Source organism: Dermacentor variabilis, chromosome 5, assembly GCF_050947875.1.
Source record: "Dermacentor variabilis isolate Ectoservices chromosome 5, ASM5094787v1, whole genome shotgun sequence".
NCBI lineage: Eukaryota > Metazoa > Arthropoda > Arachnida > Ixodida > Ixodidae > Dermacentor > Dermacentor variabilis.
This window is the reverse complement of record NC_134572.1, coordinates 74,832,144-74,858,308: the sequence shown is the minus strand read 5'-3', so window position 1 is coordinate 74,858,308 and position 26,165 is coordinate 74,832,144. Positions and strand designations below refer to the sequence as shown.

Here is a 26,165-nt window from a genome sequence, read left to right as displayed (position 1 = left end):
AGCGTTCAGTCCTGCACCTTGTCGCACGGCACAAATTTGGGTTTAACGGAGGTTTAACTGCTCCGCATGCATAAAGGTGTTGTCTAGGTGCACAATCTTTAACTGCTCAGGCAAATTAACTAAGCATTTGTACGAATTGGGTGACTACGCCATCTGGTACAACGTCCACCTACACGCCTGCCTTTGTCTTTTTCACGGCCGGTATCAAACGCAAGCTCGCGGATACGAACGGGCATCTGAGGGGGCCTCGTGTTTGTTTGTCGTCCGGCATGTGTCGAACACATGTTGGATATGCCAGATATCGCAAGCCAGCAAGGCTAAGAGGCCCAGAGTGGTTGCCTTGAGAAATCGCTTCCCTAAGCGAGGCACTCACAACGGCTATTGACCCAAGCCGTTGATAGTGACGCCGCGTCGAGTAACTTTCACCGGTGGCATTCCACAATAACGCCGCCCTGACTCCTGGGAGTGAACTTCTGCTTTTTGCGCGCGTGCATCTTTCGCTGTCTTTCATAAGACAGCTCACTAAATATCTTTCAAGGTCAGTACATTATTCTTCCGGGAAGGTGCGCGCACCTAAGCTGAATATTTAGATGCTTATATACGCGTGCGTACTTAACAGACGTATGCACATAAAACACAAATTCACTCTTTGGAACATCACTGGACTGATCTAAATGAATTTTGTTTCGCTTTTAGGAACAATCTGCGTTATAGCTATTGTCCAGAGAAGAATGAGAGGCGCCTGAAAAATGACAAACCAGCAAAATGCCCTCAATCGGTGCCTTCTGGAGAGTACGTGGCCCGACGATCTTTCAAAATTTAATAACCTGCAGAAATAACGCTACCGCCTCCTTTTGTCGAGCAAGAAAAAAGAAGAGATTATGTGCATAAGCTATTTAATGCTAGCACTTCGAGAAGAAGTGATCACGTGCGGAAGCGAATGAATTGTGCTTTACCTCATTCGTCGCCAGCCACTCGAGATATGAAACTTCCGGCAAACACGGAAATGCTTGACGAAACAAAGATGGCCAATTCCCTTAATGACTTATCTCTCTGGCTATTAGAGCTTATAAACCGTCTTCTGTAGAATACCTCAGCTCTTAAAACAGAAATTGCACTCTCTTATTCCCGACAGACATGAATGCAATTTAAAGTTCTCTGTTGTCATTGAAGAATAGTAAATAAATGGATGTTAATGCTTTACAGGTGCTTCCCATTAAACATGTTGCATATATTATAACTACGATCTTAGAATACGTATTTAACGTTTGTTTGATGACAGGAGTCATTAAAAAGTGCGCAAATGGTTAGAGCAACTGCTGTCCAGAGACCACGTTACAGTAATAGTTCTCGTAAATATAGGCCCAATAAATCTTGCCAATATTTTCCAGGTGTCTAGAGGAAGTTTCGTTCACGCGAATATGTGAGAGACGCAGTCACGTAACACCGCCTAAAAAAGAGAGGAAATCGTAGCAACGTCAGAGTGGTGCTATACGCCCTTGAGAAGCTAGGGAAGCTTTTCGAAATGACTTATCCGTTCCAGGAAAAGAAAGAGCCGTGCACTGTCAGACATCGTGATCCTTTTGTAATATGTCTGTCTGGCGTGGTATATGAAGTTCCCTTATCGTGTGGTTCCAGCTATACCGGTCAGATTAGAAGGTGTCTGAATGGAATACTTCCATAAAACGGCAGGAAGGTGGGGACCTACCGCGATGGGAATCTTTCTGTGCATTATCATGACTGTGGAATTAAGAACAAGAAGCCGTGCAAAACCTCGTTCAACACGTGTAAGATAGTAGCCAAAAATAAGAACCAGGATGTTAGGGAGGTAATTGAAGCAGATTACATTAGAAAGGCGGGTGTGTCGTGTGTCAGCGCACCTTCTGCTTTTCTGTCGTCCAAGGGAACTAAGTTTCTGAGCCTGGCCACCTGATGTGGGCATTTCGGTCTTGTGACGTCATGAAGGGAAGTGTTCATACGATGCAATTTTGTAAATCTACGGTCAGTTGGAAGTAAACGCTTGTCTTGTCTACTCCTCACTCTGTCCTTGTTTGTGCGCGCTAGACCGCGTGATCCACTATGCGCAACCAACTCGCCCAGAAGCCGGTGCTCTTGAGAACCGAAGCAGCACATTTGCAAAGTTGCAAAACCGCAATGAGAACAGATACTCCACTTCTGTAAACGAAAATTTAGAGTGGCTGTGGATGGCGGCGCGTGAAGGCGCCAACATGCTTGCGTTGTCGAGCTGCCATGCGCGATCGCGGCAGCAGCAGAGAGGCACCGCAAGGTACTAGTGTTTGATTTCATTGGCAACCGTTTACGCGTGATGGTTGTTGCGGCTGGTCATGCCTGTTCAGATTTAGTTATGCCTGGACTGTCCGGATAAATATCGGCAGCATGTTACACCCCTGTGACACGTGAACGCGAAAACCTGCTGCACGCGTGGCAATGCATTAAGTTATCCGATCGGTAAAATCAGACTTCTTGCAAGATATAACGAACTGCAGTGGGAAGTAAACGTATTGCGCTTTAGGTCGATCTCCGTAACGGCACATGTGAGCACCTAATCAACTGCCCAAAAGTTATTTCTTCTCTTTCTTTCTTTAATTCCTTCTTTCTTTCTTTGTTATAATAATAATAATAATAATATTTGGGGTTTTACGTGCCGAAACCACTTTCTGATTATGAGGCACGCCGTAGTGGAGGACTCCGGAAATTTTGACCACCTGGGGTTCCTTAACGTGCACCTAAATCTAAGCACACGGGTGCTTTCGCATTTCGCCCCCATCGAAATGCGGCCGCCGTGGCCGGGATTCGATCCCGCGACCTCGTGCTCAGCTTTCTTTGTTAACTCTTTCTTTGTTCTTTCATTCGTTCGTTCTTTCTTTCGTTCTTTGTTTGGTTCCTTTCTTTCTTTCGTTTCTTCTTTCATATTCGGCCATTGCATCTGCTTTCTTAAGGGAGTATGAGCCACTCCTGATGTTGATTCTTTCTTCGTTCTTTTTTACAGCGAAGCTGTATATGGCTAGGTTCTGATGAAAATGTGTCCGTGGGCAAGAGTGGCGTAGATCGAGAATCTCTCCCCTTATGTGGGTCGATCCCGAAGATAGTGCAATACCGCGCAGACCCGCGGCGGAGGTTAAGCATGCTTTAAAGCACTCCGTCAACTTGCAAATATAAGTTTAAATATCGCAGGTCCGAATACAGCTCGTATCAGATATTAAGCTGATGAAAAAAGATACTACACTTTGACCCGGTCGGCCATATCTACGTTGCACCGCCCTCTCTCTGTCGGCGTTCCAAGCGCTTGCGCATCTCCCTCCGTTTCCTTCCGTTCTCCCGTGGTGGCGGTCCCATAAGCGCGCTGCCAGGCCCGCCAGGCAGAAAAAAATGCAAACCGTCCACGTGGGCCCGATCCCGCAAACTTGGAACGTTTTGCCGGAGCAACGGCCAGGTTTCATAGGGAGTTTGTGAGGAAGCCAATTCTGTGTGGCCTGTGTTGTGTGTGACCGCTTGTGGTTTTCGAGTGACCTCACAACCATTCCTGCATTGCGGGACGTCGACCAACTCACGATCGCCTTGGCTACGGTGAAACAGTGTGTGCCTTCGGGTTGCGGTGAGGTGCGTTTCTACGTGCCGGGATTCGTTAAGAAAAGGTGTGCCGCGTTTTGCGGGTATGTGTACCCCCTGACGTCTCATCATCTTCCGAGGCACAACATTGTGGACGAGCGACTAGTCGCTCCTCGCCTTTCATTCGTGTGCATACGGCGTTTCACGCCCGGCAGTGGACAGTTCGTCATTAAGTAGCCCACATATACAGCTTCGCTGGTCATGCACGTTCACAGAGTGGCATGACGCTGAAGTTTTCTCTTTAGTGTTTTCATTCATATTCAGCCATTGCATTTCTGCTTGCTTAGGGGGGTTTGAGCCATTCCAGATTGCTTTTTTTTTCGGGTACCAGCCGTTGCTGATGATATTTTTTGTACAACTCGTCTACTTATTTTGTATCACTGGACCAGGCGATGTTTTTTTTTTTTCAGGTATGAGCCATTGCGACGAGCCATGTCAGGCTTTCCTCCTTAAAATATTTTCGGACTCGTTCCGCCTGCGCTGAAGACCTCTCAATTATTTACGTAAGGCTGCTCCTGGGTCTAGAATACTGCGACTGTAAACAACTATATAGGTTCATGATTTCACGATTGTGTCCGCATTAAGGCTACTTTACGACCTCCATGCATACGTAATAATGGCCGAGCTGTACTATGCGTGCTTCAGTGAGCTGTAACGAACCCGTAGGCACGTGAATCGCCACATTAGTCGAGAGGTACCTACGTAAAGCTCCTTAGATGCCTCCGGTTCTTCGCAGGCGAATAGGCTCTACGCGCGACTTGTGGTGAGCGAACCGTTCCATGCATGGTTAAGTGTAATGACAAGCTCGACAGCCTAAATGATTGCACCCTGATTTAACATCCCATTCCTGGCGCCTCTTTTCAAAAGAGAAAGAACACCAGGAAAGTCGAACCAGTCGCACGTTCGGTTTGCTACCCTGCACAGGGGGAAGGGGTTAAAGGATGAAAAAAAAGAAAGGAGAGAGAACGCTTAGGTGTTGCTTCATCTATCCTGAGGTGCACATCGAAACTACAGTCGCTCACTAAGGTCCGTCGACTTCAGGAACTGCAGCGATGCGCTTGCCGCTTTCTCAGCTCGCGATACATGTGGCCACGGTACCTTTGTTATTGAGAAAGTTCCAATGTTCTACAAATTTTTAGCAAATAGCTTGGGATGATTACTGCTTGTCACGCTAAGCACGACCTGTCGAGCCCACTCGGCATAATGAACAGTCGGACGCGAGGAGTTGCATCAAAACAAAGTTAATTACATCGTAAACAAACAAACAGAGAATACATAAACCGTGACAGAAGAGAGGGCTATTAAACACAGCATATCACCACCGTTACTTTTATTTAACATGGTCAGCCACAAAACATGGTAGCCCAAGGCAGAGACGCAGCGCTTGCCTTTCCAGTAGTATTAAAGGTCTTAGCTTGTATGCTGCACATCCTAAAAAAAGAACACAGCCAAATTCGAGAATGCGGCGGACGTAAAGTTCATAAATCGTCAGCAACGTAGCTCTACGCATTCCTGCGCGTTTATCCCTAAACTGGCGCAACAATGCCATTGCACGTGCTCCCATACTAGCACTTCATTAGATTTACTGCTGCCGGTATAGCTTACCATCGTAAGTTTTTCCTGTTGTTGCCTCTGTTCACTTTTATGCGCCACGTTCCCCTTTGCCTTCTTCAGCTACGTCTCCTAAGGAATCATTTTCCGTAGTCTGCTTGCCTTCCTTGTCAGTCAAGACAGTGCTCTTCGCAGTGGAATTGGGTGTCGCGAAGACATTTTATCATTCTCGCAACGGGCGATTGCCACATTGTCGTCAAAAACTCGGCGAACACCGGCACAGGTGAACCGCTTGCTAATCTTGTTGACCGTACTACATGCATTTCCAAGGAGCTTCTTGCCCTGCCTATCACTGTCTGTATAGATAACGAAGAAAATGCCCTTTTTTCTTTGTATATTTGAGGTTTCTGTCAGTGATTAGCAGGACTAAGGCGTCCCGCGAGAGCAGCACGTGCGGCTATATTTAGAGCAGCCTTTCTAGATACCGCGGGGCACTTTGAGAAACGGGAGTCCGTAAGCTGTGTGTCAACACGGGCTGCTGGTAGCAAGCGCGTTCGAGAAGCCATTCTCTGAACCCATCAACCGACGTAATAAACAAGAGCGCCCCCGATTCCCGGTGCCCGAGGAGAGATACGGCGCGTGAACAGCCCGGGCGCGCATAGTACAAGAACCCGCGCACAGATGTCGCTCGTACGCGGCCTTCCTCAAACCCATAACCAACATGCTCTGTGAAACTTGTCTTTTCTGCTGGCCTCTAAGTATCTTCTTTTTCTGGCGTCTGTATAAAGCTAGACTGCAGAGCTTTTCTTCTATGTCCTGGTTAAGAATGCGAGCGGCTGGGCCGTAACTGCGCCTTCAGAACTATGGTGGTCTCCCAACTCATAACCAAAGCCACTGTTACGATTCAAAACAACAGTTACTACAATGACAATGACGATGATGAAAAAGAGGGAGAGGCCTCTCCCTCTGCGAACATGCGTTCCTCGAAAAAAACTAAACAAGAAGAAAATAAGAAAAGAATGCAAACCAACCGGCACTCTCCTTTCTCGAAAGGACAACTCACACTTTCGAAACCTGAACGAAGCCTGACATGCTGCGATTCTCAGCAAACAGCGTCCGCATCGATACCTTTTTTTCTCAGCATGCAACCCAGGCACATCATATCCTAAAAAAAAAACGCACATTTCCTGTTACGCCTGCGACGAAGTCTTATACCTCCTTCAATGGAACAGAAACCACGCATCAACCATATCTGTGCTGTAGCGGAGGTCTCACAGCAAAAGTGTTAGCGCTACGATGACTGGAATCGCTCTGCGCGTGCATGGACTAGCGTGTGCTAGACATGTGCGCAACATTGTATGAAGAGAACTGAAAGACGGATTGAGTAAAAAAATTGCAGCATTACACGGTACGAAAACTAGCAGAAATTAGAAAATTGGTGGGAAAATGAGGCCCGCGTCGTGTACGTGTTAAGTGACGGACGAGGAAATAGCCCACGTGTTGCTGGACTGCCACGTGCAGCAAAGGCGACAGCTGCGCTTGAAACTTACGTCTCTATAGACTATCATTCATGGTCACTTGGGACAATACTCAGACCGTGGTCAGTTATGGCCTTGAAATAACATCTTTCTGTACAGTTAAATACTTATTTATATGTATCGACATGGAGTCAGCCTACTATAGGGACGATTATGTGCAGTGACTCGCTTTCATTGTTATGTTTCATTTATTTTAAGCGTGAAATGCTTTTAGCTCCCGTTGTCGGCGACCTTCAAGTGACCTTGGGCCAAAAGCCAGAGTCGTTAGCCGGGTAATTGCGAGAACAAAACGAGACCACCCGGGTAGCCAGCTAAAACTTAATAAAATGCGGTCTCTGGTCCCCAACCCTTTGTACAAGACCGCATTACATACGCCAGTTACTGCCCAAACGAATTACAAAAATATTGCTTCCGAGTTCTTAAGGAGGAGGACAAGGAAAAACATTTATCGAAAAAAAAGGGACAAGCAGGTGTCTTTCTGCTTGTGTGGGGAGGCGCCCTCAGTCCAGGGTTCCTGCGGCTTTTGCTGTCTCCCGGGCCCGCCGCACCAGTCGCTGCTGGCCACGAGGGTCCGAGCTGGTCAGCATGGCCTGACACTGCTCGGGTGCGAGGTTGGGTATTTGCGAGGCTGCCTTTACGTTGGGGCACGTGTGATATAGGGAGGCGTCGTCATTACAAATGGGACATTTGTATGAGCATAGTGTAGGGCATATTGCATGTAGTCTGCTTAAATGGGGGCATGTGATGGCTTATAACTGTCGCCATGCTACGGCGTCTTCGCGTGGGAGGGTCTTGTGTGAGTTGGGCATTGTCGTCTGTTTAATCTGTGGTGTTGTAGTATGGCGTTGTATTTTAAGTGTACGGGCTGCACAGACGCGGCCGTATACCTCTCTTGTGGCGCCCGTGAGGTATGAGCTCGGGCTACAGTGTGCGCACGCTTATTTCCGCGGAGGGACTCGTGTCCTGGAGTCCACACTATTTCAACGTCCGGGAATTGGGAGGCTTGTTTGAGGAGCCGGTGGGTGATGCTTTAAGATATTCTGCCTCTCGCGTAGCTACGCCAAGGTGACTGGGAGTCAGTAATAATTGTGACGTGCTCGTTGGTTAGACTGGAGGTGATGGCCAAGGCGATGATTGTCTCCACCGCTTCGATGGCACTGCGAGTGCGGTCCGTAATTAAGATCACCTCTAGAAGGATATGGTCGACAACGCTAGCCGTCATGGCTGCTTTTTGGGGTTACTGCGTGGCATCTTTCTATAGTGTAGTGGGAGACTGACGTACCTTGTCTGGAGGGTCTTTGCGCGACCTTGGCGACGACTCGAATGATGTTCCGGGTGCATGATTCTGGGGATAGGGGGCCACCGTGATGTGCTCCCGCGTGTTGGGGTGTTTTTAATGCTTGCTCACAATATCACTCAAGCTGTAACTTCTAGTAAGCTGAAGTTTTATTTGTCATTTTCCAATAGCAACATTCAAAAGGCAGATACAGTGCACCATACACTTGACTGTCATCTTTTGGCACTGAGACAGGGTTGCCTGTGCTTTTTTCAACGCCAGTGGCCCGTGAGTTCTGCGGCGCGGGTTTCGCACCACCACATTCGAGAGATGGCGCTTCGCTCGTGATCAGGCGGGTAGCGTCCAGCGCGCCGCTTGCGAGATGGTTGGGATGGCTAGGATATGGTTGTGAGTAATCGTCGTAATTACTCCAACCAATCTGCTTTGCCGGTAGCCATTTAATGCTTACATCTGCTCTCGATTACGGAGAGTGATCGTTTTTGTTCTTTCACTCTTACACGCGTGAGTGTCTGTGCATGCTAGTGTTCCTTTTATTTTCTAATCTTATTTAATTTAAAGTTAATTATTTCTTTATAGAGTAGCCGGAGTCCTACTGTTTCCGACCCCTTCAGTTAATCCAGCTTAACTGTGCGTAAAATGGTGGAGTAGTTGCGCTCAGTAAATTCCGCATAGCGCGCTTCCACATGGGAACCAAGCAAAAAAGAAATCATTAAAAAAAATTAAATTGTGGGGTTTTACGTGTCAAAAGCACTTTCTGATTATGAGGCACGCCGTAGTGGAAGACTCTAGAAATTTCAACCACCTGGGGATCTTTAACGTGCACCTAAATCTAAGTACACGGGTGTTTTCGCATTTCGCCCCCATCGAAATGCGGCCGCCGTGGCCGGGATTCGATCCCGCGACCTCGTGCTCAGCAGCCTAACACCATAGCCACTGAGTAACCACGTCGGGTCAAAAAAGAAATCATGTCTATGGGGCAAAATTCACTTTAATTTTGGATTTACCAACAGAAACAGAACCGAAACCCTTTGCACCTCACCTGTGAGCGCGACAGCGCACCACTGAAGGAGCGGGTACGACGGCTTGCGTCCGCTCCTTCAGGCTCGACAAGTTGCGCGGCGGAGCAAGACATCGGGGGAAGCACCAATTTCAGGACAACGTACTGTTGCTGAGCAATTTTATGAACGCTCGGGACTTTCTCGCATAATGGTTATATCGTTGGAGTGGTTTGGGCGAAAAGAAATAGGTTGGAGCTATCAGTATTCTCGTCAAAGTTGTTTTAGAAGTTAGCGAGTGAGCAGTTATTATGGAACAAATATTTACAGACGATAACAACACTCCCTAAAGCAAAATGTGAGCGCAGATCTATGCGTGTTTTCATTTAGTGATATATTGGCTGGCGCGGGCAATCTGTCTCGTGCGGTAAATTACAAAACAAGCGAAGTGTGGCGCGACTGTCTCGCTGATCGGGAGATCGCGAGAGACAGCAGGCAGCGCGTGTGTGACGCGTGGGCGAGATTCACAGCAATCACCGCAGACAGACCTCCGCTCATGTAGCGCTTTGTTTCCTATATGCTATCGGTGGACGCGCTCGCTGCATGCCATCGGTGAACAGACGACGGCGCTTTACTCTGGTTCCATCTCGTAGCATTCGTCGCCGCAGAGCCCGTCGTGCGCCGCACTACGCTTTTCTTCTCACGCCTTTCGCCATACCCTCCTCCTCCGCTTTCCGCCTCATGGTTCTGCTGCACCTTCTTCCTCCGCTTTCCTCCTCGAGCTCTCTTCGTCGCCGTCTTTCATACCCTGCTCAGCTACGCGTTCGCTCTTTAATCCTTCGCTGTACTTGTTGGATCGGAATACGCCGAAGGACGCCGCTGAGGGACGCCGACGCTAAACGCGCGAACGGGTGCCTAAGAGCTGCGTGCTAAAATTTGGGCCGAAATCATGTACGATGATGACTATAGAAGTATGCAAATAGCGGAAACGCGTCACGTATGCGGCGTGTAGTGCAGCCAGGCTCCTCTCTCGCGCTTCCATCTACACAAGCTGCGTCTTCTAGCGGCGGGGCTGCCAATTAAGGGCGTGCCCTCTGATATGCGTGGAAAGCCTGTGCCTGCGAACATAGACAATCTGCGGCCATGCATGGCTCAGCGGGCTGAAACGTCGGGCGGTGCTACATACGGATGGATGACTATTTCCCATTTGACCAATAAAATAACAACAGCGCTTTGGTTTTGCGTTTCTCCTGTCGTCGCGTCCAACCACAATGAACGGTCGACGTGTGTCTGTGTGTGCGCGTGCGCAGACGCGTGTGTGTGGTTTCGCACACACACGCACACATTTTCTTTAATATAATCTTTATAACATTCAATTTATTTCATGTCACAGAAAGTCTTCAGTGTCGACGCATCTAATTATTCTTTTAATATAAAATGCCGACCATATGGTTTCTCCACTTGTCACTATTTGTGCCCTCATATTCCTTTATACTCGCAAGAGAATGACGCTCACAACCGCCTCCTAGAAAAAAACCAGCACGAACACGCCGTAGCTCGATGTGTTCACAAGCACTATTCAGGAGTGCTTCTCTTCTAAAAGCCTTACCTAAGAGCTCAGCGAATTTCTATCAGCTACTGTCCGGTCGTAACCTGCAAGATTAGCGATACGCCGCGCTCCGATGCCGAATATCAGCGGTTTCGTAAACGACGGCAAATCTCACGCTTTCCAACGTGATCTCTCCCGCAAAACTTCCAAGATGGAGCCAGACACTTCTTTTTCAAGACAGTACACGGGAATGATGCAATGAAATAAAGACAATAATGTTTCAGAAAAATATTATTCGAGTTCTATGCACATCGCCTTCCGAGAAGGAAGCGGCGTTTGGTACTCCGAAAGTTGCATGACGTTCACGGGGGGTGATCCGCTGCTTTTAAGCAACTTGCAAAGCTCACAATAGAGCCACCTGGAACTCCCCGAAAAGCATAAAATATGGGGGGTTGAGAAAGGATCGCGTTGGAAAAATGGAAGAAAGGCGGTTGCTGCTGTACTCCTTAAGGCATGTTCATTGTCGTGATGTCCACATGAGACCATGCATTTCAGGTGGCCTGGTAGCGTAATGACGTATAGTGTATGTATCGATCACATGGTACTACGATGCCACCTCTAGACTGCCGAAAAGTATAGGATCAGGTTGGTTGAGAAACGGTAGTGTTTGAGGTGCGGCTGCTGCTGCACACTTCAAGGCCTGTTTGTTGTCGCTATGTTCACCGCAGACCATGTATCGCACGCGGCCTGGTAGCGTGGGCACGTAGTGCATATATCCATCGTATGCGTCCAAACCAGTGGCAGAGAAAGGGTTGTGTTGAAGAAGGGGAAGAGCTGCAGTGGCTGCTGTGCTCTTCAAGGCCTTTTCATTGTCTGGCTATCCGCCTGAACCCTTGCATTGCACATGACCTGGAAACTTGCGGACGTATTACACCTATCGATCCTATAGAACTAAAACGTAACTTCCAGCTCTCCGAAAAGTGAAGGACATGTGAGGTTTAGAGAGGGCTTTGTTGGCGAATTGGGAGAACTACAGTAGATGTACACTTCAAGGCCTGTTTCGCGGCCCGGATGTCCACCACAGACGTAGCATTGCACGATAGCTGGTAGTCCGTAGACGCAGTGCCTGTATCGATCACATGGGACAAACGTACTAGAGGAGAAGCCAGGGAAGTGTCTTCTTGAAGGCAGGCTCGCTCTTGGTCGTCGTCGAGAAATCGGTCGGCCTCGGAGAGGCATGCGAGCGCGCCCTATCTGCCACTCGGCGGCCGGCACCGATAAGCACCCACACCGGCGAAGATGTGTCCTGCCTCGAGTCCTCCGGGGTCTTTCGAGTCGCGGGCTTCAGATCAGTTGGAAGGCTCCTTATCGGCTGTGGCCGCAGCAGCGAAAAACCCGGTGAGCGAATCCTTTGCCTGGTCGGCGACGCGTTTTGTGCCAGGAATACTGTGCGCACATTCGCAGTGACGTGAACGCGAAAGGCTATTTCTTGTGCCTTGAAAGTGAAGTTGGTGTTAGAATAGAGTTACCATGCGGGCTACACAAGGGCTCTATTGTCAGCATCACCGTAGGGTGATGAAGTGTCGGCTCTGCTGCTGGAAAGATTGCCTGTGGCGGGACTTTGAGAATTGCGGCTTTTCGCTTTTGTGTCGCGCTTCGGTTCTGAAAGCCTGCGTTATTTTTGCGTGAGTTGGCAGCGATGTATTGCGGCGAGATTGTTGGACACGTCGCTTTAAAACACACAGTGACAACGGAGGCACTACTTTTCTCAATTTGGCACATATTGGCACTTAAGGGGCAATTCATGGCAATAGAGTTGCAGTTGTAGTGGTCCCGCTTGCCCTGTGCTAATTTCTCCACTCTAGGGAAATATCAATCTGTATGATGCTCGTGTCTGGCGATCAGTTTCAGTTGTTCATTCCTATCGTAACGTGCAGTTTATGCAAAGGTGCAGACTGTAGACTCCAATAATTTTGATTCCTGCATCATGCGAGCTACCATCAATTGGTTTATCTCGCTAACACTACGTTCAGTGCGACAGTGATGACATTTCGTCATACGTGTGCGCTTCCCTTCGATGACCATGCAATTCTACAGCAATTTATATACTCCGTAGAACAGTATTCTTGTCTTACACCAGCTTTTGCTGCAGTTGTTTCGAAGCAAAAGGTCAACGAGGCACAGTACGAATGGTGGTTCGAAGAAAAGGAAACATACGCACTAATTTTTATAAATAGCATGAATATGTTTTTTTGGGGCCTTGGGTAAGTCACAATCAGAAGCATTGACAAATCCACGCGTAGGAGCCAAATGTGTTCAATTTTTTTTCGTCACTGACGGCCTGTACGCCTCCGTACAGACTGAAAAGGGTATCAGAACACGAAAGATAAAGTTGTCGTGCACATGCATGACAATTGAACTCACATGGCTCATTGACATCAGAATTCTGAATTTCTCGAAGCTCGCTGCATAATTATCTGAAGAAACTCGCCCAATGCTCTGAGCATCAAAGCGTTCCGTTCACGAGAGGACGCGGCACATGAAAGGCTTCTGCGCTACACCAGCAGCTAAGCGTCCCTCATTTTTGTTTTTCTGATGCAGTTTGCATCTCGCTTGCTGCTTTTGCCGCTTATCAAAACAGATAATGTCTGTCCTGTCTCGCGTGCTTTCAAAACGTTTGTACCCTGCAAGTGCGGTCATTGAAGGTCTGCGCGGTGACTTGGAGGCTCGCACGATAAGAGGAAATGATGGATCAGTGTGACGTCCATCGCTGGAAACTGGGCGTTCAATTAGGAGCTCTTGAAAAATACTTTGAAACACGTACGAGTTTAAAACATTATAGCGATTTTGCTGTAACTATCATATTTCACTCTGGAAAAATCTAGAAACAAATACCACGCAGTAAACCCGCGTAAATCAGCAAAGCCCATTCACTGCGTCTCCAATTTAAACTTCTGACAAATAATTTAGAATTTACTACCTGCAAGTTCGTAAGGCTTGAGTCAAATGCAAACTCGATCTCCGTTGACAGTACCGGTCATGGAGTGTACTATTGAAGTACACTACACACTTCATAGCATTAACGAACACAGCTAACCAAGAAGTCTACCTAGCAGCACTTCTCAGCGGGTGTAACGAGAAGGTATCGCTAAACTTTGACAATCATCCGCCGATGGCTTCTATCCATTTTCTTTTCTCTAATTGTTGCAAGCACAACCGATGATACTTGCGCGTCGTTTGAAGCAATGTGTCTTTTCTCCGTGGCTACGCAGTGTCGAAGCCCGGAAGAGTGTCGAGCCGAGAAGACGGATTCGGGCGGTGCAGTGACAAGGGCTGACAAGCAGTGCCCTCAAAAGCAGTCAACCATGAGCAGCGACAAGTCCAACGAATCCCTGCGCAAGGAGGAAGCACTACCGACAGAGGGCGAGGAAGAGGACGATGAAGGCACCGCGTCACTACCCGACGACCAGGACGGAGCCGTGGAGCTGCCTAGTCCCCCGGACGGTGGTTACGGATGGGTCATCGTGTTCGCCTCCTTCATTTGCTTCGTCATCGTCGACGGCATCATCTTCTCGTTCGGCATATTCCTGCGCGAATTCGCCGCCACCTTTGGCGAATCCAAGGGGGCCACGGCCTGGGTGGCTTCCATACAGACCGGTTGCTACCTGCTTGCTGGTACGTTCCCCAAACGAGTGCTTAAAGTTACCTATATTCGCGTTTTGTGAGAGCGCTGGCTGTTTCTTTTCTTCCTTTACTCCCGGTGTGACAAAGTTTTGGGCATCAGCGAATAATAGTGGTTTTATTGGCCCAAAGTTTTGCCCACCCAGCCATCTTGCTTTATCACTTCTGCGTGCTGTGTTTGGCGCGCCATTAGACCGATGTAGGAATTGCACATTGTGCCGCCGATTTCATCGTCCAATTTGTTCACAGAACGAACATTTTAGCATCTCTCCGTAGGTTATCGCAGGCTGACTCACTCATCCATTTGTTCACCAGGTGAATTTGTCCGAGAGGATTGTGACACAAGTTTGCAGCAATAAATTACGTTAAACCGAGCATTCATGAGGTGATAACTTGGTCAATCTTAAGAAGTAGGAGTGAAGCTGGTCAAGTCTTGATATGCACAGATAAGATAACATGTGCCCTATTAGAGCAGCAAATTGAGTGTTCAGTTGAAAGAATGGCATTCGAACGTCGTGGAGAGTCAGAATAAGTGAGAAAATTACAAAATTTCTCTAGTTATAATATGGTTTATGTTGCATTGGACTAAAGCAGATGAAGATCTTTAGGACAGGCCTTTGTCCTCCGCTGGAAATAATTGGGCCAATTATGACGGTATTAGCAGTAATGATGATAACGACTAATATGGTAAAAGAAACAAGTGGGTTTTTAATACACCGCAACATTTCCTAGTTAACCACTGAAACCTGGCACAGGTGCTGAGACCACGCGAACGCACAGAGGTGGCTTCCAGAAAGCTCTTCGAAGTCTCTAAAGTTGTGGTGGCTATGATTTCTGCTGTTATTTTGGCAGCGCGAAATTCGCAGCAACCGTTTCAATGTTTGTTACAGATGCACGCCCAAAATTCGCACGAAATTTTGTAAACAAGAACATCTCATGAGAGGCCGGCACCCCGACGATGACCCATATTATACGCTCATGACTTGAAATGTTATAGGCGTATAGAAGTGAATGACACAAGAAGACGATCTGCACTCGTCGAAAAGGACGGTACTAACGCCTTTTCACTATTCTGGTGTTTGTGGCTTCTATGCCTAAACTTTTAAACCACGAATCCTTAATTACTAAATTTTCCGTTCTATTATATCGCTGTTCACCAAGTTAGTCCTGCTTCAAAGCACAATGAGTTCATTGCGACATTGACGTGCACAAGAGATCGGCACGTCCATTTTTGCGCGTCTGTGTCGCTAATAACGATCTATGATTGTGACTAATGGACCTTTTATAATAGTAACAAAACACAGCCAGTTGAGGCTCTGGCCAGTGAAGAACATGTAACTATAACAGCGTAGACCCTGTTCCTCACATGTACCTCTATTACGCACACTCAAACATGAAACGTGTAAACCACGGGAGTACCAGTAACCAGGAAGCGCTGGCCCTCTCTCATAGCTCAAGTGCGTGACACTTCAAATGTCGAGCGAATTTCGATCTTGCGTTCATCGCTGCGGTCATTTCGGCTACCGTTCCGTAAAAAGTTCTTGTCCAACAGGGCGCGCGGCACGGGCCAGCAACCGCTTGTCGGCCAACACGTGATACCGATAGCGAGGCGTGGCTTGTCTCGATAGCCACAGCGCGCAATTCCCTCCAAGAGGAGTCAGCCCATGCGTGACGTGAAGCTGCGCGCAGCCCGTGATAATCTCGCGCACTCCTTGAGATCGGGGTCCCCACTTGTGCGCAAGGACGATTCTATTCGGGGTTTCGAAGCAGTTGGCGCGCGTGCGCCAACGGGCCGAATGCACGCGCAACGTCTTTCAACAGTTCGCCATCTGGTTATCCGGCATTCCTCCTCCTTGAAGAAGTGTCCGCCGATAAGAAATTCCAGATCGTTACACCCGGGACCGCGCTTATCCGCGACGAACTGTTGCGTTTGCCACCGCTGCGTAGTGTGTTCGTGACGAAAAATAAAACAAGCTAAATTAAATGCGTGTCGACGATAATGGCAGCACGTGCCTGTTAAGGAACGCAGTATGGTGGTGAAGTGAACCGACTTGGGCTTGTAGGGTATGACATGTCGCGTTAACAATGCACGGCTTTTTTTAAGCTGTGACTGCTTTGTTTTGTACTTTTTCCAGTCTAAACACCGACCTACAACAATGTCTCAGGGCGAATGTTGGTATGCAAGCAAATAAATAAGTAAATAGAATAAATAAACAGACAATGTGATGGTAAATGGTTTCACAAGCTGATTGGTTTGGACTGTACACTTGACAGTTGTGTCCACGCAAGAGTTCCTGGCGCAGGAGCCCAGAGCTCCACCTGGTTGCATTCTTCACGGCCACCTGCCTTACGTTCTATCTGTATATCTCTCTGTTTAATCCTGGTCTCTTAAGAACGAGGTGCTAGCTCTTAGGAACAAGATCTTATGTATCCTGGACTGCTGTGCTTTCGGTTGGACAGCTCACTCACTCGCCAATATTACGCCCTTTGAGTATGTCATTGCATTCAGTCTCTGTTAAGTACTTTCTTCCTCATCTACACAACAGCACTTGGCCACAAAATTTGACATTTTGTGTCTTTTCTTACGGTGTCCATTTTTTTAACTAACGGGTGCTCGCCTACAGAGATTATGCGCGCAAAACAATGTTTCTGCGTCCTTCACTGATTTGTTCGTGTTACCTTCTCTACGGCTTGAACAGGCCCAGTGGCTGCAGGCCTGGCGAATGCCTTTGGCTGTCGCCCCGTGACCATCGGCGGCAGCCTGCTTGCGGCCGCCGGCTTCTGTGGTGCACTTTTCGCACAAAGCATCCTGCAACTCTACATCACCATCGGACTCTTTAGTGGTAAGCTAGCCGATCATATCGCTGAGATCTTGTAAAGGCGCCGTTGGGCAACATAAGAACCGCCCATGATGTACTCGTAATAAAACGCCTTGCAGCTCACAGTGCGATGACCACTCACGTAAAGGTCAGGTGAATCGCATGTGGTATAAACGGGGCTTCAAATCTGCTTGAATGGATCAATTTGAGATTGCAGAAAGCAATTTCTTAAGACGTTTCTATATATGCATATTTGCATATCTTCATCCATTTTGTTGATTAAATTCCAGAGTTTTATGTGCCAAAACCACATTTTATTATGAGGCATGCCACCAGTGCGGAACTTATTTTGACAATCTGGGGTTGTTTACGTATGCGCCTTAACGTAAGCGAACGTTTTTGCATTCCGCCCCCGTTGCAGTGCGATGGTGGCGAATGTGGTGAACGGAGTTTAAATCATGGATCCTAAACCTAGAGGAAGTGCAGCGTAATGCTAAAGCATTTTTCTCGCGTTACCGCTAAATCACCACTGATATATTGCACAAACTGCACCATTTTTCTTGGATTGATCAATTCATGCGCCAATGCTATATTATTCGTCGCTTTGTTCACCTAGATAATGCCATACGTTTATGTTGTTTCAGGCATTGGGTTCGGCTTCATTTTCCTACCTGCTGCCGTTAACATCAGCTTCTACTTCGAGAAGAAGAGAGCCTTCGCCACGGGCATCGCCGTCTGCGGTTCCGGAATCGGAGGCTTCCTGATGGCGCCCTGTTGTCAACTACTGGTCTCCGAATTCGGTTGGCGAGGTTCCATGCTCATCCTGGCGGGCATGACGCTCAACTGTTGCGTGGTAGGCGCCCTGTTCCGGCCGATAGAGGAGCCGCAGCCCAAGTCGGAGCCCGTGCCACTGAAGCCTCTGCTCCTGCGCATAAAGGAAGCCCGCGACGCCATGACCAAGTGGGATTCAGAAGAGGACGGCATCGACGACACGCTCATTACCGGCGGTGGGCCGCGCCGCAAGCACAGCTGCCCTCCGCCCCGCATCGTCCATGACGTCATCCTGAACAGTGAAGAACGAAGTGCTTCCAGCTCTACCAGCGGCAGCAACAACAGCCCACCTCCGCCTTACTCCGAAGCTGTCAAGGCTGAGCAGCAGTTTAGCTGCTGCCACAACAACAACCAGCTCCGTGTCGAGCACAAACCTGCGTACCAGGCTCCTCCCGTTCTTCGAAAGCTGTCCTTCACCAAGAGCAACAACAGCAGGCCTCGTCGAATGACGGCGCCCGAAATGAGGCCTTTCTACCGCCAGGACATCCTCTTCAGCGCCAGCCTTCTGCGCATACCGGAGTACCGCTCACAGAGGGACATCGGCTCCTACCACCAGAGCATCGCCAACCTGCCGAAGCAGGGACCACACAAAAAGTGGGGCTGCCTCTCGCCGGAGATGACGGACACTCTGACGCAGATGCTCGACGTCTCGCTTCTGACGAGCCCTACATTCGTGACTCTGGCCGTGTCGGGATTCCTGACCCTAGCGGGCTTCTTCGTTCCTTTCATGTACATTGTTGACAAGGCCATCTTGTCGGGCATCTCACCGGACAAGGCCGCTTTCATCTTGTCTGCCATCGGCATCACCAACACGGTGGGCCGCGTGTTCTCCGGCTGGGTGTCTGACCGGCCGCAGGTGAATGCCCTCTTCATCAATAACGTTGCCCTCACTGTGGGCGGCGTCGCCACGGCGCTTTGCCCTTTCTTCGAGACCTACACTATGCTCCTCGTCTACAGTGCCGTGTTTGGTTTCTCCATAGGTGAGTTCATACAAGCTGAAAATGTTTGAGTGCTGGCGACACTCCTCCTTGCGATCCCAAATTTAACTCCACATTTTAATTTTTTTTTTGCACTCTAAAATGAGTACGGAGTGCGTTTAGCCTTCATGTGCCCATTAAGTGTGAATCACGACAACTCTCTAAAGCGCTTTTAAGCAGAGGACAAGCGCTCCATCCCGCAAGAGTAGTTGCTAGTGTTAAGTTTCGCGTCATCCATGTAAGAGCTCAGTGTCATCCACGTACTGGTGGCCCACAGACCCCATTACGTAGATGACCCGCAACTATTTCGTTTTATCTGGCATGCTTATTAAATTTCTTCATGATGTCAAAATCGAAATAACAAATAGACGCCAAAGGAAAATGGAACAGTGGCCGAACAGGGAAAGCTTCATCCTGTTGCCAACTTTTCGACAAAGGAGCTTCGAGTCGACGAAGCCTATAATCTTGATGACCTACTAGCCTTTGGATATTCGCCCAAACAAATTGTTACACATTTCCATGGCAGACTGTAACAGCAATGAAAATAAACTTAAAACTTGAAACTTGAAGTCAGGTCCCCAGGTGAAAGCGTTGGCTCCACGCTGAGGTCTCACACATGATTTTACCATCAATGTCAGCAATATTATGAATGAGAGAAACAGAGACCTAGGCATTTAAGGAAATTTATTATAATTTTATACCTCATTCTGCTGGACATCTAAAAAATGTTGGTAAAGGACATAACTTCCCAGCGCACCGTGCTGTGGTGAATATTAGTTTGAGCCAATGATTGACACGTCATGAAGTACCTTTCATAAGTGTACAAGGATGTCCGTAATTATTATTTTGCTGGAATTCTCACGTGTGAGATTTGCTGTGTGCGTAACTGCGTATACATAAAGCACCAACCCAGGGCATTCATTTCCTTTTCTCGACGCAGGTCAACTAAAATGAGATCCGCTTCACTTTGGACTTCTGAACAACTTAAATTTTCGGCTTCTCTCTCTTTTTCCATTTTTGCAGCTTGTTTTGCTGCCCTTCGGTCTATAATTGCTGTGGAGATGTTCGGCGTCGAAAAACTCACGAATGCGTTCGGACTACTGCTGCTATTCCAAGGTGTGGCTTCCGTCATCGGTTCGCCTGTCGCCGGTAAGTTGCAATTCACGTTAAACTGATGAACATTGACCATTGCCTGCCGTGGTGCTATACTGCAATAGATGCTCTATTAGACTAAATTAATGGATAGCAAAAAAGGAGAGACAAAGTCACGAATCAGATGCACCTATGAAACTTTTATAATACATGGTGACGATATCAGTGGCGAGGTCTACGAATATTTCAGCAACTACCTATCCCTGACTCGTTGCTGCTCATATTTAACTCCTCGTTTGCTGACTAATGACTACCTCAGAAACCGAGACGTGGCATGACGAAAGACAAGTGATGTAATTTGCACATTTTTACCTTAATTAAACAATATGACACAGGGGAGGTGGTTTCGAGCCATGAGTAGAAAATGGACTCGATGTCTGCCGAGGGCAGCAAACGCAATTGTTCACTACAAAAAGGCTGCCTCCACCAATGTATCGCTGATCCACCTACGACAGTGAGCAGTTCCGAAGCCGTGATCTGTGGTCCTGGTCCGCGCAGGACGGGATCTATATTTGAAAGCTGAGGAAGAGCTTTGTCCTTGAAAAAGACAAGAAAGACAATGTTAGCTTTCTAAAACACCAAAACATTACGGTTATTAAGTATACCAAACAAGTTACTTTTACTCAGTATAGAAGCTTAGTTTTAAAAAAGTGAAAGCAATAGAGGAGCGGTGGTGTCACATTCAAATGTCAGCTGCAACAGATCGCCGTGGGGTCAGAGATGGAAGCAGCGCATTACCCCATGTATTTGTACGATTGATTCTTAATAATAAACAATGGCAACTGTGTTCTTCAAATAACAAAATCTATACCTGCAAACCTTGCGTTTTTTTTTATAACGAGAAAGACTTACAGTACCGCTAGCCCTTCGCAGAATTACGCAGACGAACGCACGGCTCCAATTTTTTCTAAATTTGAATAATAAGGCAGTTCTCCATCTCGTTATCCTGCACAATATCTTCGCTTACGTCTCACAAAATTGCACCTTCCACCCCCATTTTCTGTCCGCAGGTATCTTTTACGACCTGACGGGGACATACGACGCTTCCTTCTACGTCGCCGGATCGGTCATCACGCTTTCGGGTCTCATGTGCCTCCCACTTCCCTGGATTTCGCGCTGGGAGAGACGCCGGAAAGAGGCCGCCGCTCCCCAACTACCCACCATCATAACCACGACTGCGGAAGGGGACGACGAAAACGAGGAGGTCACGCTCAACCCTCGAGGTGTCTGCGTCAGCGAGGGCTGCGAGGCCGGGCTAGCGGCCACCTAGGATCGAGGCCTCCTGGTATCGCCACGGTATCGGACAGAGACCGAAAGGAAAACGACAACCAAAGACAAACCCGTCCCCGCGCATACTCACTCAGGAAGGTCGGTCTGTGCCGCTCGTTCCGTCGACCAATCTACAGCTGTGGTGGGTGACACTTCCGGACGCCGCTGTGCCTTCGGAACCACTGGGCAGATTGTGTCACACGCTGCCACCATGTACGCTTGTGGGTGTTTCTGGAAGAGCTCCGTCGGACGCTTGGAAAACGGAAGGCGACCTTGTCGAATGGAGTCGTACTGAGTGTCTGGTGACGGGAACATTCCGCTAGCGTCTGCAACCCTTCTGCACAGGAGGCGTATCTGGATGTCCAGATGGCTGTACTTCGTCGTCTACTACTTCGGCGCTGCAACCAAAAGGTGTGCGCCTTGTTTGAGTGACGTGGTGCGCATTCCGGGATCACTGCGAACGCCTGCTGGTTGGCTCTAGCGTCAGCGTATGTGGCTAAAGAAGCAGAACGTGTGCCAAAGTGTTGTGGTGCAGTGCTGAACTGATTCCGCATGCGGCGCGGTTCCGTGAGTGAGCCCGTAGCGCCTTCAGCAGGCTACAGACACCGAGGAGTCTGCACATTCCTTCGAAGTCACAGACGTTCAGCCTCGAAAGTGGCAAGGAGAAAGGGTTCTTGCTGTACCGGTCACAAAGGCGTGCAGGATTACGCGCTCCTTAAGTCAAATTGTGCCAATAACCAGCCGAGACGGAGCCGCGTGGCAGTAACATCGCTTGCCGCCATAACGGCGGATGGCTTACTTCCTGCTTACGATGGAATACTGTGACTAATGCACAACCTTCGGTTCATTCTTGTGCGTACTGTGTCGTCGTGAGTGGCGAATGCAGTGCTTGTCACGTTCAGTCATTGCCAGGACGCTTTAGGTTATACGCACGTATGGTGATGGATGGCCTGGGTGTTCTTCGGACGCAGTCATTTCTTGCGCACGCTTGTAAGGACGAATGCTTGAGCATACTTTTACCATCGACGCTTCATTGTAATCAATTTTAGTATTTTCACTTGGTTCTAGCTTCAAGGCTATCATAACAGTTTGTGAACGACTACCTCTTAAACTCCAGTTATGTGGTAACGGTTCACCTTTGTTTAACCTAGCCATCGTCCTTCGGCGCAAAAATCGAAACTATTAAACAATTTGTGTCAATATAAAGAGAAGAACCAAATAAAGTCCGCAAGAGCACAAGTTCCTTAGTTGCCCCAGGTAGTTTGGGCTTCACGCATTCATTCATGTCCACCACCATGCCTCCATACACGAGTTTAACTAGCTTCGTGTGTTTAAACTATCATTTTAATTACTACCGTTCTGGTGTGTTTCCTCTTTTTCGTTTCCTGGTAGAGATGGTACCACTTCAAATTTAAAAAAGATCTCAGTGAAAAATATTATAATACATTTTCGTGCATCTGTAGTAACGCATCCATTCTATTACAGGTGCACTTAATATTTAGACGAATCAATAATATGGCAGCTGCATACTCCAACGCGATAACCTAACCAATCATTTCATCACTTGTGATTGTCAATTTTTCCATTTGTGATGGTTACCACAGAGCACCGCTGCGATCAGATCAGGACAACTACAGAAGTAACAAATGAGAATTCATATAAACAGTGACTCCTTAATACGTAACTATCTACGACTCTATGCACAGCCCTGATTTATTTGTTGATTAATGAGCATAAAAAAACTAATATTCAACGGTTTGCGGTAAAACTGTACATGAATCCGATGTACAAGAAATGTACGACGTTAGGATGGATAGTTGGGCGTGTTGGCTAAGCATGATCTGAAGTGAAGGCGCTAAAACGACGGTGGACCGAAAAGGTAAAATAATGAAGAGTCCGATGTACAAGAAATGTACGACGTTAGGATGGATAGTTGGGCGTGTTGGATAAGCATGATTTGAAGTGAAGGCGCTAAAACGACGGTGGACCGAAAAGGTAAAATAATGAAGAGTCCGATGTACAAGAAATATACGACGTTAGGATGGATAGTTGGGCGTGTTGGCTAAGCATGATCAGAAGTGAAGGCGCTAAAACGACGGTGGACCGAAAAGGTAAAATAATGAAGAGTCCGATGTACAAGAAATATACGACGTTAGGATGGATAGTTGGCCGTGTTGGCTAAGCATGATCTGAAGTGAAGGCGCTAAAACGACGGTGGACCGAAAAGGTAAAATAATGAAGAGTCCGATGTACAAGAAATGTACGACGTTAGGATGGATAGTTGGGCGTGTTGGATAAGCATGATTTGAAGTGAAGGCGCTAAAACGACGGTGGACCGAAAAGGTAAAATAATGAAGAGTCCGATGTACAAGAAATGTACGACGTTAGGATGGATAGTTGGGCGTGTTGGCTAAGCATGATCTGAAGTGAAGGCGCTAAAACGACGGTGGACCGAAAAGGTAAAATAATGAAGAGTCCGATGTACAAGAAATGTACGACGTTAGGATGGATAGTTGGGCGTGTTGGCTAAGCATGATCTGAAGTGAAGGCGCTAAAACGACGGTGGACCGAAAAGGTAAAATAATGAAGAGTCCGATGTACAAGAAATATACGACGTTAGGATGGATAGTTGGGCGTGTTGGATAAGCATGATTTGAAGTGAAGGCGCTAAAACGACGGTGGACCTTCTTCGTCCACCGTCGTTTTACCGCCTTCACTTCAGATCGTTGACGTGCATGTTTCACAGGCGTTTTTGCATTGCGCCTCCATCGAAATGCGGCCACCGTGGCCGGGATTCTATCACCTCGGGCTTAGCAGCGCAAAGGTAAAACCACTACGCCACCACGACGGGCGAAAACTAACTGATAGAAGTGAAAACTGCCGTCAAACAGAGGACGTTAAAATAACCTCATGCAGTCCTTCCGCCTTCAACTATTTCTCTGCTTACTATAAATGCACGAGTCATTCCAGGTTCACCTGTCTCAAGGACAACGTCTGTACATATAATTGCGCATAAATTTTAGGGAAAGCGGAACCACTGCCTATGGACATGTATACTACCAGTACGTAAGTATCGGGCGGAAACTTTCATGATAAGAAATAAACTTAAAAGAAAGCTGGGAAGTGCAAACGAGCAATTATATCAAATTTGATAGGTGTAACGTCACGACGTAGAGAAACAGCAGTGCTGATCGCGAATAGGACAAGGGTCAATTATATTCTAGTTGAAATAAAGGGGGACTAGTGGAGTTGGGAAGGTAACTTAATGCAAAGAAGGAGAGAACTTGTGTGTAACACAAACGATGTCAGATGAAAGGAAACATAGGAAAACGAGGCAAGGTTGAGATGACGAAATCTGGAGCTACAGCACGAGTTCATTTTGACGCGAAACGGGAGTAATTTTAAGTACCTGAGATTCTTTTGTCATGGAGTAGGGCTTAAAATACGACGAAGCCACTGATAATGACGATGGCGACAACGATTACGACGACGAAGATCAAATATGCACAGCGTGGCGTCCCAGAGAATTGTTCCTGTTTGTCATAAAACGTTGAGCATTCACCGAAAAACGCGCTCTCTTAATTTCTCCTGAACAACAGAAACAATCATTACAGCTTGATCAAAGTCGATTCAGCGCATTCAACTACCGATTCATTGTTTATTATTTCATGCAAGATACCCAAACATGCATGCATAGTGGTAGAATGTCACTAACTTCCCGGTATGTATCGTCGCATACTTTTGGTGCAGGAATCATTGCACGGGGAACAGGGGCCGTGTTATATAAGGATTCTCATCGCCCGGTTCAATTTCTTTTTGCTCGTCCGTCCCGCTGAGTGGCCGATATCGGTGACAGCGGTAGCGCGGCTGCGTGCGAACCAATTACGAAGGGGTAAAAAGAACAGAAAAAAAATGAAAGGAATCGTCACATAATACAGGCTCAGGTCGCTGTTTTATCGTCGCAGGCTTCTGCGTCTCCTCTTACGAGTTCATGCTCAATCTGTTGTCTCTTTCTGAAAAAAACGTGCAGCTGCCACAATGACAAAGAAAAAGTTTTTTCGTTATCGAAGCGAGTATGTTGAGCCTGTTGCTAGCGCGTGTACTGCATCCTAATCGCGGTGAACTTTCTTTGCTCTAAGAGCAAAGAAAGTCCTGGCACGTAACATTCGCACGAGAGACTGCATGCATGTTACATACGCAAACCCATTCTTGAGAGTTCGCCGACTCCCGCATGGAGCACGGCAATGACTCCCGCCAAGCACTTAAAAAGGAGACCCGCAGAACCCTGCCTAACGGAGTTGGAAGCATTTTTGCCAAGCTCTATGTTCAATACAATTCACAGTCAGCCAATGATGAATGCGGTTCTTCAAGACAGACTCGAAGTCGAAGCTCAGCCGGTTGTTCGCCGCAGTTCCAAAATATTTCCTAAAGCAATCGTTTGTTGCTTCAAGTGTTGATGCCACGTGGTCTCGCAATTATTTCTCTGTCTTTTATTCATTCCAGCTTCAGTGTTCGATATCTCGTGTTTACAATGCGTGCCACATTTTTCTCAACTTAAAGCATCCACGCGTAACACAAGCGTGGCAATTGTACATAAGCCGAGGCTGTTTTAATAAAACAAGTCAAGCAAACAGCGATGTGTGCTCCTTTTTTATTATTGAACAGAACACACGAAAACATTTAAGTTCACCAAAGCGCGGTGCAATATACTAATTAATCACACGTAATACGTAAGGGATCCAACACCAGACATGCAAGTTGGTTTTTGATTTCTTTGTTAGCATTAACGAAGTGTAGTAGCAGTTACACGATTAATGTGTTATTTAAAACAAAGTTTCAAATATAAAAGGTGAACATTTGAAGTTTTCTTGCGTGT

The 26,165-nt window shown here is 47.5% G+C and overlaps 1 protein-coding gene and 1 pseudogene across 2 annotated transcripts in view; one reads left to right on the top strand and one right to left on the bottom strand.

Annotated features, from left to right (window-relative positions):
• The window catches only part of LOC142582812 (monocarboxylate transporter 13-like), a 92,218-nt gene extending 66,296 nt beyond the window's left edge, over positions 1-25,922 (top strand). Inside the window, exons 1-6 of one of the 2 annotated variants that reach the window (XM_075692868.1) lie at positions 11,806-11,958; positions 13,833-14,235; positions 16,941-17,084; positions 17,705-18,871; positions 19,892-20,017; positions 21,031-25,922. In XM_075692868.1, coding sequence (XP_075548983.1) covers positions 11,860-11,958; positions 13,833-14,235; positions 16,941-17,084; positions 17,705-18,871; positions 19,892-20,017; positions 21,031-21,290 — 2,199 coding nt within the window. In that variant the 5' untranslated portion in view covers positions 11,806-11,859 and the 3' untranslated portion in view covers positions 21,291-25,922. Of the gene's footprint in view, positions 1-11,805; positions 11,959-13,832; positions 14,236-16,940; positions 17,085-17,704; positions 18,872-19,891; positions 20,018-21,030 lie in introns of those variants that run through there. The other variant, XM_075692869.1, reaches the window with a different exon arrangement.
• LOC142583842 (U2 spliceosomal RNA) lies at positions 3,085-3,265 on the bottom strand (annotated as a pseudogene).
• Positions 25,923-26,165: the final 243 nt, after the last annotated feature.